General features: G+C 39.6%; 1 protein-coding gene and 1 long non-coding RNA gene across 4 annotated transcripts in view; one reads left to right on the top strand and one right to left on the bottom strand.

Annotated features, from left to right (window-relative positions):
• Positions 1–529: 529 nt before the first annotated feature.
• The window catches only part of lrmda (leucine rich melanocyte differentiation associated), a 957,716-nt gene continuing 942,303 nt past the window's right edge, over positions 530–15,942 (bottom strand). For all 3 annotated transcript variants that reach the window (XM_078199565.1, XM_078199564.1, XM_078199563.1), the window contains exon 7: positions 530–2,218. In XM_078199565.1, coding sequence (XP_078055691.1) covers positions 2,139–2,218 — 80 coding nt within the window. In that variant the 3' untranslated portion in view covers positions 530–2,138. The remainder of the gene's footprint in view (positions 2,219–15,942) is intronic.
• LOC144480258 (uncharacterized) lies at positions 2,594–8,141 on the top strand. The gene is made up of 3 exons (XR_013495634.1): positions 2,594–2,894; positions 4,886–5,008; positions 6,950–8,141. It is a non-coding gene; the product is annotated as an uncharacterized LOC144480258 (long non-coding RNA).

The raw sequence follows: 15,942 nt of genomic DNA on the forward strand, positions 1-15,942 counted from the left end.
GTTCCCTGTCGCTGTGAGGCAGCAGTGCTGAACACTAAGCCACCGTGCCGTCAGTCTGGGAGAGCATCTCACATCTTTTCCCTCCCTGTGGGCAAGTTCATTATTACTTTTCCCAAGTTGGGAACCTCATTGCGATGGGAGAATGCATAAATAAAAAGGTACTTGGGAAGGGAATAGTTAAAAGGCTGACAATCTAAATGAAGTTAACGCTAAACATTTGCACATTTGGTTCAATTTGGATTGATATTAGCTCAGACTTAAAAGTGAACTTCTTACAGTTATTATCAAAAATGCCGTGGAAGAAAGTGAGCGTCACCGGTGAATTATTTCTTCATTTTTGAATCTTTAAAACAGATTGAGATCTTTTTTAGAGCGGCAATCCAAGAATTTGTTCCGGAAATAGTTACAGCCTATTTCAAGCATTATCCACGTGCTTACAATCCCATAGTTGCAGTTAAGCTTGAGACTACATTGAAGATTCCAAGTTGAGCAAGAAAAAGCTTTCAGCAGACAAATAAGAATCCAACAATTTAGTGAATGCTTTTACTTTATTAATAAGTGAAACCGTCATCAGAGTTTTTAGATAACAAACTGCTATTAACTATATTGTTTTGCAAAATACGGGACATAAATTATTGCAGTGTGTGTACCAGGCACAGATTGACAAAGTGAAGAATTCAACTTTGTTAGTTTTTAAGCCTAAATAATGTAACATAATATCCTTAGCTCAGGTAAATAATACTTGCAATAATTTCATATTGTTTAGACAGGCTATCTGCTTTACAGTAAATCTTACTCATCACTGCTCAATTTTTCAATGGATCCACTGGATAAATTGTAAATTCGCGCTTCTTAGAAATCATCTGTATTAAACAAGACAGCATAGAAAAGTTACGTATAGAAAACCTGTATCCAAACATTGTTACTTTATCAAAATATGACAAAGCCACAATGCTATACCATGTAGAAAAACAAGTATAACAAAATGTTTAGCCACCGTTAAATATAAAACAGCAACATGTCCATTGTAGAAAACCCAAACAGTGCACAGTGGAGATGTAGCAAAGTACCTGACCAAACAGTGCTGCACCATTTTGAACAAGCCAAATACAACACTGTATTATGTAGAAAAAAATGAGTTTAATGCTGTCAGATTATCCCGCCGCTGCACTACTGGCACTAAAAAAAGGCTGAAAAGTCTTTTACAAAAAAGACTGACCCTCAACTGAATAGGTTTTAAACACAGAAGAGGATAAGCTACAAAAGATTTTTTTTCTCTATCTTTTTACAGCACTGATAAATTGCAAATTCCACTCAAATTTGGTAAGAGACAGCAAGTGTGACATTAAAAAAAAATTTACATGGTTCAAAAATGATCTGCTGCTTAAGAAAAAAAGTTGCAGTAAAGGTAGACTGGGTTTTCAATACATCAAAAGTCAAAGCCACAGAGAGATACCAGCACAATCTATTCAGCCTGCTAGAGTTGTCAATTTTGCTAGTGAACCGTCACTGATCAAAGTTAAAAAGAGAATCTCATCTAATGGAGCTGATATTTAATCTTCCCAACCTCAAAATAAGACCCATAAGGCAAAAGATAAATCAAGATAAAGTCCCTGAAATAATGTTGGTCAGTCAATGGGATTTACGGTTTAATATGACTATTCATTTCATCTTGTCCATGGCCATCTATAAAATGGAACAGAATTTTCCCATTACTCAACAACAAGTCATTGTAATGAGTGCAGTAAGGGCTTAATGTGACTTTCTGGAACTTGGTGTGATGCAATAAGCATGCTCAGTTCAACCTCAGGTGTGACCTCTGCCCTCCCATGAGCAGCAGTTGCACCAGGCAATCCATCATGAGGTTCATCCTGTCAGGCATACAGCCTCGGTGCAGCTGTCTGTCATGGCGATAGAAGGGACCTGCTTAAAGGCAATCATGTCAATCTCTATGTGCCTGCTCAGACTAGGCTGAAAGGTTGATCTTGACAGGCATGGCAAAGTCAGCAGAAGACACTAGCAGGCTGACATTGTATTCTCTGTGTTTCTTTGTATTTGGATAAATCTTCAGCTTTGAATATAATATAATATATATAATATATGGAAAGATGAAAGCAGGTAGCCTGACAGAACTGTTCTTAAAGCTGGTCATCACGAATGAATCTGTTCCCCTCTGAGTGCCTTCCATGATAGACGTAGCGACATTTTGCAAAAACACCTACAAAAACACACAAAGAAACCACAGTTAATATTGTCTTTTAGTTTCATTTAAAGAAAACAAACTTATACATTGTTCTTTATCAGGATGCCCATTTGGCTGTACCTAGCTCCATGCAAACCGAAACTCAGCACTATTCTGTGCCTCAAATAAAGATAATCACTGGGGCAGGTTAAGTATCTTCCTGCTCGGAAGGTGGAAAACTCCATCCCAAAGCAGGTTATATCACTTTATGGTTAAACTAGGAATAAAGTTGTTCCCTCTGACACACTAAGCACTTCAATTAGCTGGCCTGTCACAGTGGACCGTGGAAAGACAACGCCTTTAGATAAGGTTATCGCATGGAACAGAGTCTGCAGATAAAATCTGACCATCAGGCAACTAGGCGATACAGTGGGTTAGAACATTTCCTTTCAGCTCCGAGTTTGAATTTAGTCCACACAGAAGAGATAAAAGGCAATTTTCTGATGCCTATTTAACGTACAAAGTGTAAAGCAGTTGAGTAGCCTCAATCAACCTTCCCGGATGCAAGTCCACGAGGGACAAACGCCTAGAAATGCAACAAAATGTGAGCAATCAGAGAAGCTAGAATGCTGGCATTGCACAGAAATAAACTGATGGAGAGGGAGTGAAAAATTCGCTTTAAATTTCCTACTCATTGACTGATTTTGGACAGGTTAGAGGCAATTTTGAATTTTATCGAAGTGTGGAAGGGGGGTGGGGGTGGCCGGGGGGTGGGGGATGGGGGGGGGGGGGGAACGGCAGGGGTCGGGGAGGCAATACTTAATTAGGAAGAAATCAAATTTTAGCACCTTTTCTTTAATATTCCTTATTCCTGCAGTGAGCACAAAGTAAATTCACATGTATTAAATCAAAGCGTTTGGTTTTAAAACATGGTTTTCTCTGTTCCTCATCCCCGAGTGTGTTGATTCCTTGCTGAGGTGCAGTTTCAATGAATAGTCTTCTTTGGCACCTCATCCAAGTCACCTTTATTCATAATTGAGTCTCTGCAGTGAATGTTCCTGGGCTATTTGGCTGTGGAGGTATCACAACCAAGACCTACCCAGACCTCACCAAGCATCCGTACATGTACATTCCAGTGACCTACAGAAAGAACCTTGATTCATCTTTCCTTTTACTACCCAGGAGTTGTGAGGCCAAGTCAGCACCTCATGAGACCAAATAAATGAGTATTTTCATAAATTATTTTGACTTACTTTCTAAAATTTCATAATGTGCATAAAACTTTTACTTTAATTTACTAGGTCAGGACATTAATGTACAGCAATTACATTGAACAGCATACAACCATTCCCATCACAAGATAAAACCATCATATTGCTTCAACCCTAAAAAGCGTAACTTAATTGAACTTGTACAAGTAGTTCCAAAAGAGAAAACGCTGGAAAATCCCAGCAGATCTGGCAGCATCTGTAAGGAGAGAAAAGAGCTGACGTTTCGAGTCCAGGCGACCCTTTGTCAAAGCTGAAGCTTTGATATGTTGCTGGATGTGGCACTTGGGATGTTTGGGATCAAAGGTTATGGGGAGAAAGCAGGATTAGGCTATTGAGTTGGATGATCAGCCATGATCGTGATGAATGGCGGAGCAGGCTCGAAGGGCCAAATGGCCTCCTCCTGCTCCTATCTTCTATGTTTCTATGCTCTCCTTACTGATGCTGCCAGACCTGCTGAGATTTTCCAGCATTATCTCTTTTCGGTTTCAGATTCCAGCATCCGTAGTAATTTGCTTTTATTTTGTACAAGTAGTTCATTGTGCAGGACAGACTCTGTGCAATGGAGCCTGTTGGCTAAGGGACAAGTACAGAACTGCACTAAGTCAGCTGTTATAGCACACCAGGCATTCATCAGACATCACTCGTTGGTTATTTTATCTACAAACCAAGTGCTGTTGTATGTCCTCTTTTCACATTTGAATACACGGTGCCTTCATTTTTTTTGCTCTTGGGCTACAAAGGAGCGGAATAATTCACCAAGGAAGGCAGAAGAACAAACAACTCTCATCAAACGGTCCTTAACATGACTACACAATGTCTTAGAGTTCAAATGAGGGAGGCAGTTATTTCTCAGCGATCTGAAGGATTCCTTTATTTAAATGCAAACTTTATCTTTATCGTGATATATTGACATGTTTCATGTAATTTAAGTTTCTGGACTTTTTTCATTATTGATCTCCTTAATTTTTAAGCAGTGGATGGGATCAGTCTATCATTTATTTGCCCTTTGATGCTGGGAGAACTGCTCTCAGGAGAAGAACATCATTCATGATGATCTCCAGAAGGGATTGACAGGCTCATGGAGGGAAGTTATGATTAAACAGTGTCAGGGAGGGAAATGGCATCCTTGAAAGGCGAACATGCGGGGAAAATAATGATTCATGAGACGTATGGCACTATCATGTTGGTCTCAGGAGGAAAGAGCACCAAAGTGTAAGGATGATGTGTCAACTGTGCAAAAAAAGAGATTTTATTTCCCACTTGACACGATACCCAAATGTTACACACTAAATTATTGAATCATTTTGTGCAATGTAATGCCTTTTAATTGGTTCATTAAACTACCTTTGTCCAGCCCCCAACTTGTAAACATTGATCAATTCTTTACATTATATACGTAAAGTTACCTTGCAATTTCTTTAACAATCTGCAGGCCTTCCACAGCACGTAAAATTATTGGCAGAAAATTTTATCAAGGTGCCCAACTGTACTGACAACAGGCATAGCACTCAACAAAGTCACTGGCCAAACTTGGAGAAGGACAGTAAACAAAAGAGTGAGTTCTTGGCATTTGTACTTTGACCTGAGGTCAGCCGGGCAGGCTATTGATTCCATTGATAAGCTTAAAGCATAGATGCTGACAGAGGCTGCATGATTTGACTGGGTTACATACTCTCAACTGTAGGGATATCTGGCCAATGTTTAACACTCAATGACTTCAGGCTATCCGGATCAGTTCTTTCCAGAAACAATTTAGGCTTCTGCCCTTTACACGCTAGATTTATCATGCTCCTCTCCAGCCCGCCAACCCTCTCACCCCATCACCAAAATAAAATAAATGAAGTGACTTGTTAAGAACATGTTTTTGTAGGTTATGTTAACAGTTGGTGATTGCAATCTGCTGGTGTTACTGACGGATTAGAAACAGGACTGTTAACAGACATCCTGGTGAAAGAGCCACTTGATGAATGCAGGAGACTGCAGCTAGGTGTCAGCGCTTAGAATATGAAGCAAGGACATGTGGTATTAATATTGTCAATGATCTCGAGACAGGAAAACAGATCCCATATTCTCCGGCAGTTTTAAATAGATATCAAGTGCATTAATGACAAAAGACCAGGCTTCAAACAAAGGAGCTGAGTGATGATGTGCTGAGTGCACTCTGTGCTGGCAATAACGTGATCTGAAAAGACATTGTCAGTTGTGGAGACAGGCCCAGAATTGTGAGCAGTGACAGAAAACAGATATGAGGAGAAAGATACTGGTACCATATTAGTGCCAACCATATTCGAACACTGTCTGCACTTCTAACTGAATCTGACATCATCTCCTATCACTTGCAGTACTCTCTGCTGCTCCTCCGCCTAGTTTTCCCCAGACATCATTACAAACTGTAGTCAAGTTTTATGTTACCAGCGGTTGTTCTGTCAAGGAGGTTGGGGCTCAGAGGCCTAGGGATAACCTCAGTCATTCTACATTGTGAGCTTGTAACGGCGGGACACTCATTTTTTCTGAAAACTCTCGCTACTTGAGGTGCTCTGTACAGCAACGTGTGAGCAGCTGTCACCTTGAATAAAAGGTTCGAATATTAAAGAAAGTGAATTTCTGGATGTATCATAAAACAGTTGGACTGTCTGGCAGCGGGAAATAAATTCCAGCTGCTGCTGTTCGCCTGGGGATAAAGGTGCTCGAGCTAGTGACAGTAAAAGTCAGCTGAAATTTCTGAACTCCCGGGGTCTGAAACTGTTTAATTTTTTTTTAAAAAAGGCTCAGCTTTGCAGAGAAGCCACACCAGGCGATGCAGCTGTGAGTCGATAGCAAATCATATTTTACGGCTTTCATGTGTACCTGCTAAAACTAGATTTCAAAGGGGCAATAAAAAGATACTCATTTAAAATAGGAAGCTCAGATATCATACAAACAAAGTAACAATTTGCTTTATGAAAGGAAGTGCTGAAATTGAACAGTTAAACTTTAACTATACAAAGTACCAAGAAATTGTTCAAAAGGGCAAGAGATGCGGGGGGCTGCCATGAGAAAGAACTTTTTTTGCACAGTGTGTGGTAATGACCTGGAACTTGCTGCCCATGAGAATGGTGGAAGCAAAAACAATCAATGATTTCAAGAGGAAATTAACCTGCAAGGGTACAAGGTCAATCAGAAGGGGGTGGGAGGTACTGTCTGGATTACTTCAAGGAGAGCCACCATGGACTTGATTGGTCAAAAGGTCTCCTTCAGCACAATAAAAGACTCTATGGGCGGGGTGTTAAAGCCTCACTCGTCCGTAAAATCCCACCCAAGGTCAATGGACCTTTCCATGCTCCGTCCCTCGCCCACTCCGATTCCCGTGGCAGGCAAACCGGTAAAATTCCAGCCTATGACTTGAAAAATACACAGGACAAAAGCACATTAGGCTGGAACACGTGTAAAACATTCAAATGGTTAATGCATTCCAATATTCTATCATTTGCTAATTCTGTTTCATTATCATCTTCAGGGTTTTAAAACAATCCTTCAAAGTGAGCGCTTTCCAATTGACTGGAAGTACTGGTTAACTACTGAGGTCCCTTTAACACCAGATGACGACATCAGAGTATGTGTATTACAAGACAGTAAGAAGTCTCACAACTTGACTCACCTGAAGAAGGAGCCACACTCCGAAAGCTTGTGCTACCAAATACACCTGTTGGACTTTAACCTGGTGTTGTGAGACTTCTTAATGTGTTCACCCCAGTCCAACACCAGCATCTCCACATCATATTACAAGACACCCAGGGAGTTATCAGCATTTCATGCTTTTGTTCCCTTCTTGGAATCGTTTGCAAGTTGTCATCAACAAAAAGAAGCTCTCTTTGTTATTTAAACCGTAATACAACTACTCCTTTCCCTCTTCCCCCAGATCTTGTCCCTTCCTTCCTTCAGGTAGTCCACTCATACTGGATTACAGTCACAGTACAGCAGAGCTCTTGCACTTTCCAAAAGGCCCTCTTCAATCAAGCCAACAAGTTAATTGAATGTGGACAAGACGTACACTAAGCCTGAGCTGATCTCTACACATGCACAATTTCAAGATAGCGACCTAGAGTGGGAACCTCTGCTGATTTTATCCGTCTTCAAATGTCCTACCATTGCTGTCGCAGAAATCAGAATGTAGTATGAGACCTTCTGAATCTATTGGCTCATTAACAAATCAGGTGGTGCTTTTCTACATTGAGTCCTTCATATTATCGAGATTTCAATAAATTCCTGAAAAAAAACCTTTGAAAACGATTCCGTCGCTCAAAATTTCTGGTCTAAAGTGCTCATGCCATAGCCATATGTCGACAAAACTGTATTAGGGAATGGCCCCTGTAAACTGTAAGAAGTCTAACAACACCAGGTTAAAGTCCAACAGGTTTATTTGGTATCACGAGCTTTTGGAGCGCTGCTCCTTCATCAGGCGACTCTCTTGACGAAGGAGCAGTGCTCGGAAAGCTCGTGATTCCAGATAAACCTGTTGGACTTTAACCTGGTGTTGCGAGACTTCTTACTGTCCCCACCCCAGTCCAACGCCGGCATCTCCACATCATGGAAACTGGCTAGAGAAAACAATGTACTGGTAAAAACTTGTAAGATTTGACTGTGTTAGCAAATGTAAATGTATGTAAGAGCTACCTTCTATGTATTAAAAACAACATTTCTGGTGTCTGCATCATTCCTTTCAAGGAATTTTCATCCAAATGTTTACTGGAGTTGTTTCACATTCCAGAGTTGCATTTTCAAAATGTAGAAGTCATTTTCTGGATTATTGTGTTGCAACAACTGAACCCTGTCATTTTCAATTCAAGTTATGGTAACATGCCCATCCATTTACTTGTATTTTCCTCACCATGCCTCTCTCTCTGGCAGGTTTACACATTTTGATATTTTACATATGGTTGCATTTTGTACAAAATCCTTTCCAAATTAGTGATGCAAAAATGCATTTTGGATGAAAAAGTAAGGTATTGGCAGACTTTTTAATCGCTGTAATGAATCATACTTGCATTGTAGTTTGAGAGCTTGTGATGGGAGTTCTTTTACAAGCATGATTGATTATAATTCATGAGAATTTAAAGGATCATTAGACCAAAAATGTAATTTACTCCCAAGTTTCCCCATGTTCAACTTTCAGAATCCAATTCAGTACTGAAGTAATCTTGAGGGGAAAAGAATACTTGGTTAAATTGTTAGTTATGCGTATGGACAATGTACTGTAATATGTGGTTAACACATGTTCTGGTCATTCCCTCTAATCCAACTATTGTGGATAGTAGGCCAAAATTATCACCACAAATGCTCTCACTAGGGTTGCCAGATCTGGTTTAATGGATTCCTGAAAGCTTCATCACATGACCTCCCATCTCCAACCTTTCTGCCCACACACATGTTCCTGCCTTTGGTTTCCCAACACATTAATCTTCACATGCCCTACTTTCCTACGGCAATTAGAAAGCAAACAGACTCTTAACTGATTATGCCGGTTCATCAAACAGCCTTTTTATCCCCACTGCAATATCTTTAGAACTGTTAAGTGTTCAAAGAAAATGAAAAATATTCACATTTCCTTCAATTTCTTACACTTTTCTCCAGACTTCCCAGCAAGCAGTGGCCTGAAAATTAACCTTTGTTTCCCAGAGACCCTCGGAAAATCCTGGACAACTACTCACCTACAAACCTACTCACTATCCATACATTGCCACTGGTGAAGAGAGCACATTATACTAAGCAGATTGGCACAACTCTGTTAGTTGTAAGAAGATGCATATCCTCACTGTGGCACAACAAGTATGTGGCTAAAAGCCTATTGGATATCATAGAATCCCTACAGTGCAGAAGGAGGTCATTCGGCCCATCACGTCTGCACCGACCACAATCCTACCCAGGCCTTATCCCCATAACCCTATGCATTTACCCTAGCTAGTCCTCCTGACACTAAGGGGCAATTTAGCATGGCCAATCCACCTAACCTGCACATCTTTAGACTGTGGGAGGAAACCAGAGCACCTGGGGAAAACCCACACAGACATGGGGAGAATGTGCAAACACCACACAGACAGTGACCCAAGCCGGGAATCGAACCCGGGTCCCTGGCGCAATGAGGCAACAGTGCTGTGCCACCGTGCTGCCCCAATATATCTAAATTGGAACATTAAATGTATAGACTCAACCTAAGCCTGGGAAAAATACTGGATAGTCTGTGTTCTCTTCTTGAAGCCTCACTCAATACAAACCTAGCTCATCAATACTCAATCTGTTTCCAAGGAAAAGATAGTAGGTCAATGTATGAAGGAAACTAAGTAAACAACAGCAATCCATCCAAAGCCGCAGACAAACAATGTGCAGTCAAAGCATACAAAAAATAGGGGTGACATTTTATTAGGAGTTTGCAAAACAAAATTTAAACAAAAATCTAAAATATATTAAAACCTAAAATTATATATCCAAAAATGTGCAGGTTAAGTGGATTGGCCGTGCTAAATTGCCCCTTACTGTCAGGGAGACTAGTAGGGTAAATACATAGGGTTGTGGGTATAGGGCCTGGGTGGGATTGTGGTCGGTGCAGACTCAAAGGACCGAATGGCCTCTTTCTACACTGTAGGAATTCTATGATATTGTAAATGTGTTAAGAAATGCAGATCATGTTCCCTTTTGCCACAAATCCAAAAACCAAACACATCCGAAAACTGCACTTTTTTTGAACCTCACCAATCTCTGGTGCTCGCCCACTGCACCCAATCTTTAGCACAAGAGGTCCCTGACCCAAGCTGACACAACCCGAACCCACAGGAACCTCACAGACCACACTCAATTTTTAGTGTGGCAAGTTCTTGACTCGAGTTGACACGATTCGAGCCAAAAGGAATCTCACCAACCGCAGCCAACCTTTAGTGCAACAAGTCCCTGACGTGAACCAACAAAACCTTGTCGATTGCACCCACCCTTAAGCGTGGGGAGTCCCTGACCTGAGCCAACATGACCCAAGCTGACACACACCCCACTGACAATACCCGATCTTCAGCGCGGGAAGTCTAGTTGTCTGTCTACATATCAACACCCTGAACTCCCTCCTACAAGCAGAATCACAAATGACGGTGGAAACTTACTAAGGGTACCCTGTATTTATTATTCAGTGATAACATCTGACTTTTCTAGCTATCTTATTTATTTTAGACTATAGGTAGCCTAGGCTTGGGCTATTGTAAATTAAGTAGGCCTAGTCCTAAATGCGGTATCCGAAAAGCAAAATTATCTGAAATCCGAAACGCAATCATTCCCAAGGATTTCAGATAATGGATACTGGAGCTGTAATTCTTCTTGAATCTGCCAGTAATATGTAGTTATAGGATACTAATTTTACACCTAATATATTGACAGGCTGTTCATTTTGGAATCATTTTACCCTTTCTTTTCTGCCAATGTGGACTCTTTCTCTCCTGAACACCCAGACCCTTTTTTTTTGGTTATCAATGGGCATCAACCATCCTTTGACACCTTGCCCCAGTGATTATTATTCATTATCACGTGTCTTGATGGTAAATGCCAGCAGAGTATTCAATGGTGGGTGACGTCACTAGTTGACATCAACCCACAGGCTGGGAGCTTTGATACTAGCGAGAAGAGGGAATCCTTGTTCATTTTCTCCTTCTTATCCCAGGGGTGCCTTGATCAACAGGAACTCCCTTGCTAAGATTAAACTCAAAACAGACTGAGATCCAAGATTGTGTTACATGTATAGATTGACCCATGATCTCAGTTGCGACTGAGTTATGACAGCCTTTTTCACAAGTGGGAAGATCTTAGTAACACGTTGGTCTGCAGGTTTATTCCATTAGTTTTTGAATTTTGTAACAAATCTCATGCTTCAGAACGCCAATTTCAAAAATCTGAAATAATATGAACAGGCTTTTGTAGGTTAGAGTTTTTTTTAAAAAAAACACTGTCGACTCCAACAAAAGGGATACTGTCTCTATAAACTGTTGCTTTAGCAAATGTCATAACTAATAATTGATAGAGACCAAAGATGTATTCACTGCCAGCGCCAACTTGTTTAGTTACATATCGTGAGTGGATAAATTGAAAATGACACGAAGAGAAATGTGCTATAAATGCATTTTCTTAATATGAAACCTTTATGCTTTTATTTTATTTATTTTGTTAACTTTGATAACTTACAACTTAACAAACCAAAATTAGGTACAGATGATGCCTATTACAAATGTAAAGACTGTCAGTTTCTATTTCCATCCCTTAATGTTCACTGAGGAGATTTAATCGGCCGCGATCTGATCTGGAAAAGTTGACATTCGAGTTTTCTTTTCCACATGTCTGACACGGCATAAAGGAACAGGGCACAGAGTCAGTACAAGGGTAGGCTGTGAAACATAGGCACATGTGCACGCTCTGAAAAAAGTTTGTATCTCAAGCTCTCTGTGTAACTTATTCATCCTGGCGAGGCACAGCTTTATCAGAATATACTCGAGAGGCAGCAGTGCATCTATAACTGAAAACCTCAGGCCTCTACTTCATATAATCTGTTTCGGGAAAATTGAGAAGCAGCTCAAAGTCCGTGGGAACAGAATGATGAACTGACACACAATAATAAACCATATTGTGTCGAGCGTACAGTCATCGAGATCCTCTCGGGCCGCAAGTATATTACCTTATACAGACATGGCTGGCATACATTTAAACCCCTATACACATTAAGAACCCATTAGTCTGACAGATTAAAAGTTATCTTGAAGCTAATGTTTCCATTATGTACAATTTGGCAGTGGAACAATCAACACTTTGTTCCTCATATGTCATACTTTGTTTAAAAATGGGAGTGTATCTCCACATCCTTGAATGACATTGACATGCTCTGCTTTGATGTGGGCATGTGCTGTCTTCAGACTTGCTACTGGTGGCGAATGATTATTCTGCTGTACTGATGATGGAAACAGATTTTTTTTTGCAGGGGGAGGGAGGTGAGGAGGAGTGAAAGGAAGAAGAGAAAATCAGTTAAGACAATTTCCACTGAAATATTGCTGCTCTTGAGGTTACTGAGGCCTTCTGTTTAACTAGAACCTTCAGGAAAAAACAAATTAATCAACAGTGCACTGAAGTGGGTTTAATGATTGTATTCTGCATACAATCAGCTTTTCCCATTCCAGAGCCATCAATATGTCAAGGAAAGACATATCCAAAGGATGTAGCTCTTAACATCAAGGTTATCTGTTCTCCGCAAGCCTCTCCCTCCTTACTGCCCTGATACTTTACATGGGCTGCATTTAACATTTCCATCAACATAGCAATCAATCATTGTAATAATGCAGTGCAAAAAAATCAATTAACAATGCAATTAAACATTCCTTATTATCTGAAAGGGCTGAAATAATACCTGTAGGAAAAAGATAGACTCACAGAGCACAGACATCCATAACCACACGTAACACTGAATTATGGGGTTAGGCAGAGATAGGGCGTATAGTGGTGGTGCTATTTTAGACTGGATATATCTCATCCATACTGTTTATCGGTCTGCATCAACATTAGACTTCATAGTTACTATTCACCCTGCAGCTGTTTGAGAAAGGTATGGTAAATTTAACAAATGCCTTACAACAAAGTGCGGAAAAGGTTAAAGCTAGGTTACCAAAATTAAATAATCAGTTTAGGCTGGGAATTGTGGAGAAAGGAGAAAATATTCACATACAAAAACAAAAATTCAGACAATTTTGCTTCATTAAGTTAACTAACTGAAGGCAGAACCAATTAGTCATTATATTGTTTAGATTTTTGCTTCCTTACTGACTATTTGATATGGCAGCCATCTCCCCGAGACTGTATTGCTAACTTAAATCCAGAACCTTCAAAGTTAAACTGACATTTGTTCTCTTCCAGTAAAAAATATTTAGTCCATTAAACATAAATACCTGTCATTATGATACATGTACTGAGTACAAGTCTCCAGTTTTCCTCTAATGTTTATTACATCCAAACAACTGCAGTGCCTGCATGTTTTCAACTTTAGTGTATTGATTAAACTTTTAAATGCCTGCCATATAACCTAGGGACATCAAAAAGATTAATTTGCGTCAATGTTCATCTGTAATTCATTAGCCATTTATACTCTACAACCACATGGACTATCAAGAAAATGCATGCCATTTTTCATTGTAGCGATGCTTGGAAGCAAATCTTGGCAGTTCCACTGCATAAAATTAGGACACGGGGGCCTGTCCATTTACGGTGCAGTGTTATTCATTGCCAAAGAGCAACTAATTAAAGGAGCAATAGATACAAAAAAAAATCTGAAACAGTATTCTTTCCTTATAATATACAATAAACAGCAACACAAATTGCTTGTTACTGGGAGCTGAACAATTTAAGGATTTTTAAAGCTGAGGTAACCAATTAATCTACAATGTTAAATGGGTGCTCTCAATATAAAATGATTTTAGAAGCACAATGATATTAATCAGTAACATGTGCTCAGTCTCACAAAGAAAGTCTTGGATAGTCTGCGTATTTTTTAAGCATTGATTTGCTCTTTTGGATAAACAGTAGCAATGAGGCAAAACATATTTATTATTTGATGCAACTGAGTTACTGTTCTCAGTCTAAAATTAATTGTCCTTGCAATGTTTAAGTGTGAAGATTATATTCTGTAAATCAGGTCCTCTGTGCTAGAAACAAATTAGTATGTTATAGTTATTTTTTAGTTTAATTCATGGGTGTTGTAGAAGTGTGTACATTGCCACTTTGGAATCTAATGTTTTGGTGTTTGGGTCTGTTTGTCAAGGCAGATTCTACGATTATATCAAAACTATTCATCAATATTATTTGTACCAACAAGTCAGCTTGTTGCAAGTAATACAACAGTAATTCCATGTTTCTTTAGATTTTAACAACATTTTCATGAAAGATATAGTTACAAGTACATTTGAATAAAACTCCATGCGATGTGTACCTTTTCCCTTTTGAAACAAGATGTATCAAAGCAAATACTCTTAATCTTATTCCAAAAAGTGGACATATTTTGCCAAATAAATTAACATGCAATGAAACCAGTTTTGTTTTTGGTAATAAATTATTCAAATAGTCACATACATGGATGCAAACATATTTTTTTTAGAATCTAGTGTGGCAGGACATAATTGCAGAAGCACTATATTATGAGTGCAGGTCCTGCCACATTGTGAAATCTATTGTAACATACACAGCTAGTGAGATTGTGTCATTTGCATCATAAAATGTCTAAGAAATGGTGGTTAATCAATAAAAAAATCAATGTTGAGTTACAATTTATTCACAAAAATCTGTAATGGTTGCACACTTTAAACCTATTAATTACTGAATATAGTGACTGTTTGACATACTATTATGCATCCGCAGCACTAATAGTGACATATTTTTCATTACAGTCAGTGGCCTCTGGACTTTGAATGACCACAGCAATGTCACTGTCTAAAAGTAGTCTATAATTACTTCAAGGGTTGTGGTATTCCTGCTGCCACTGGCCCCCCACCTCCCTCCCCAACCACTCTGCTCCCACCCACCCTGACCAATTTTATGGTAAGAGCTAAATCTCATTCCATCAGATAAACTAAGAATAAAATAAATATGGACTAGGTTTCAATCATTGTGCATTGAATATCTGTAATGTAGCATTTGTACTGGTCATTTTGTTTTTAATGGCCTATAGCCTGTAACTCAATTCATAGTTTCTGAAAGTATATGCAAGAATGGAATGGGTTGTTGCTTCAAGATGTATTAATTGTTTTCAATTAACCTTGAACAACTGGCATCCACTAGAGTGCATTCAAATAGGAAAGAGGAAAAGTTAAGGTCTGGATGTGTTAGCCTGGAGACAAATTTTATCTTGCATTGGCGGGGGGTGTATATGGGTTTGGCTGTTGAGGTTGGCAAACCTGGAAGGCAGGGTTTCTCGGATGCCCTGCAGAATTTAGTCGCAAGGCTGCTCTGAAGTATTTCTGTATAGGCAAACTGGTCAAAGGGCTTGGAGGCTTTTTGGGTGGAAAGGGCCACAGGAGCAGGTAGATGTCTTTGGTAGAGTGAGTCATTGGGGGAAAGATCATGGTGGTGGTTGGATGTGGGGCCTGATGGTAGTTGGGGTTAATGGAAAGTAAACCAGGGATGGGGATGGAAAGGCGGGGAGGGGGTCCCACATCATGGGATCCAGAATAAGCAATCCTAGAATAAGCATGGGATGCTTCTTTACAATTGGGATCATCGTCTGCTCAGTATAATGTAAACTAACTAATTTAAACTTAAATGCAATAATAATGGGGAGATTGAGAAATTTGCTTTGCTTGCGTCTTGCTGATAAAGTATGTTAAAGTGGCACAGATCACCATGAAAAAGATATTACTCACAATGTTTACAACCACGTCCAAATAAAATCAATGGTGGGGGTCTCTTTCACAAGTGCCAGCTTCAGACACAGTGGTTACGAATGTGCTA

This window comes from Mustelus asterias, chromosome 28 (assembly GCF_964213995.1).
Source record: "Mustelus asterias chromosome 28, sMusAst1.hap1.1, whole genome shotgun sequence".
Lineage (NCBI taxonomy): Eukaryota > Metazoa > Chordata > Chondrichthyes > Carcharhiniformes > Triakidae > Mustelus > Mustelus asterias.